Consider the following 771-nt stretch of genomic DNA (forward strand, 5'->3'; position numbering starts at 1 on the left):
GCACAAGGAGACGAGCTTCAGAACCAGATTTAATATGTGAAAATTTTAAACTAAATATGAATCATAGCCAAGGATTTTTACAGAGTTTAAATCATGTCTGGAGAGGAAGTTTCAACATCGTACATCACTGGGAGCCGTACCTTTTGTCCAGAATATATCCTTCAACCTTGTGCAGTTCTTTGCCAAAAAGGCCGCAAGGTTTGAAATTCAGGAAGCACCTTTCACCGGTTCTGGGTGAGAAGAGAGAACGACAGCACGTCACCGTCAACACTCATCTGTTCTGTCTTTCCCTCCTTGTTGATCAGACTTCCTCAGAACATTAAAATCTGATCTTTAGTTGAGTATAGTGTTCAACAGTTTTACTCTTACCTGTGGTTAATCACCTCCACGCTTCCATACTGCTCGATCCACAGCTGGCCCACAATGATGTTGTGAACACAACATGTAGGATTTGTCCATGTGTAGGCTTCATTGTACCTGGAGAGAAACAACAACAACAGCTTGAGGTGATAAAGTTAGTAAAAGATTAACATTTTTATTTCACTCAGCCAGACGTTCTTACTTGGGCAGCTCCAGCGTGATGATGCCTTTGGGCTCAGCTTCCACACTCTTGCCCCAGAACTTAAGTTTGGGGTAGATGGATCCATGAAACACAAAGTCTTGTTTCAGGCCCTCAGCGTGGAAGGCGCTGACTGGTGGGTGGTGGCTCACCTGCTCCGATATGAGCCTGAAGCCCAGATCCTCTCTGGGGGAGCGGGGTGGGGGGGGGGG

General features: G+C 45.9%; 1 protein-coding gene across 4 annotated transcripts in view; it reads right to left on the reverse strand.

The window, feature by feature from the left end:
• Nucleotides 1-771, reverse strand: part of osbpl1a (oxysterol binding protein-like 1A) — a 23,949-nt gene that overhangs the window by 5,321 nt on the left and 17,857 nt on the right. For all 4 annotated transcript variants that reach the window (XM_087179042.1, XM_087179041.1, XM_023425337.2 and 1 more), the window contains exons 21-23: nt 563-745; nt 370-477; nt 141-230 (exon numbers count right to left, since the gene is read on the reverse strand). In XM_087179042.1, coding sequence (XP_087035168.1) covers nt 141-230; nt 370-477; nt 563-745 — 381 coding nt within the window. The remainder of the gene's footprint in view (nt 1-140; nt 231-369; nt 478-562; nt 746-771) is intronic.

This window comes from Seriola lalandi, unplaced genomic scaffold (genome assembly GCF_002814215.2).
Source record: "Seriola lalandi dorsalis isolate HSWRI2012SDOR001 ecotype SW California unplaced genomic scaffold, Sedor1 jcf7180002054773, whole genome shotgun sequence".
NCBI classification, from domain to species: Eukaryota; Metazoa; Chordata; class Actinopteri; order Carangiformes; family Carangidae; genus Seriola; species Seriola lalandi.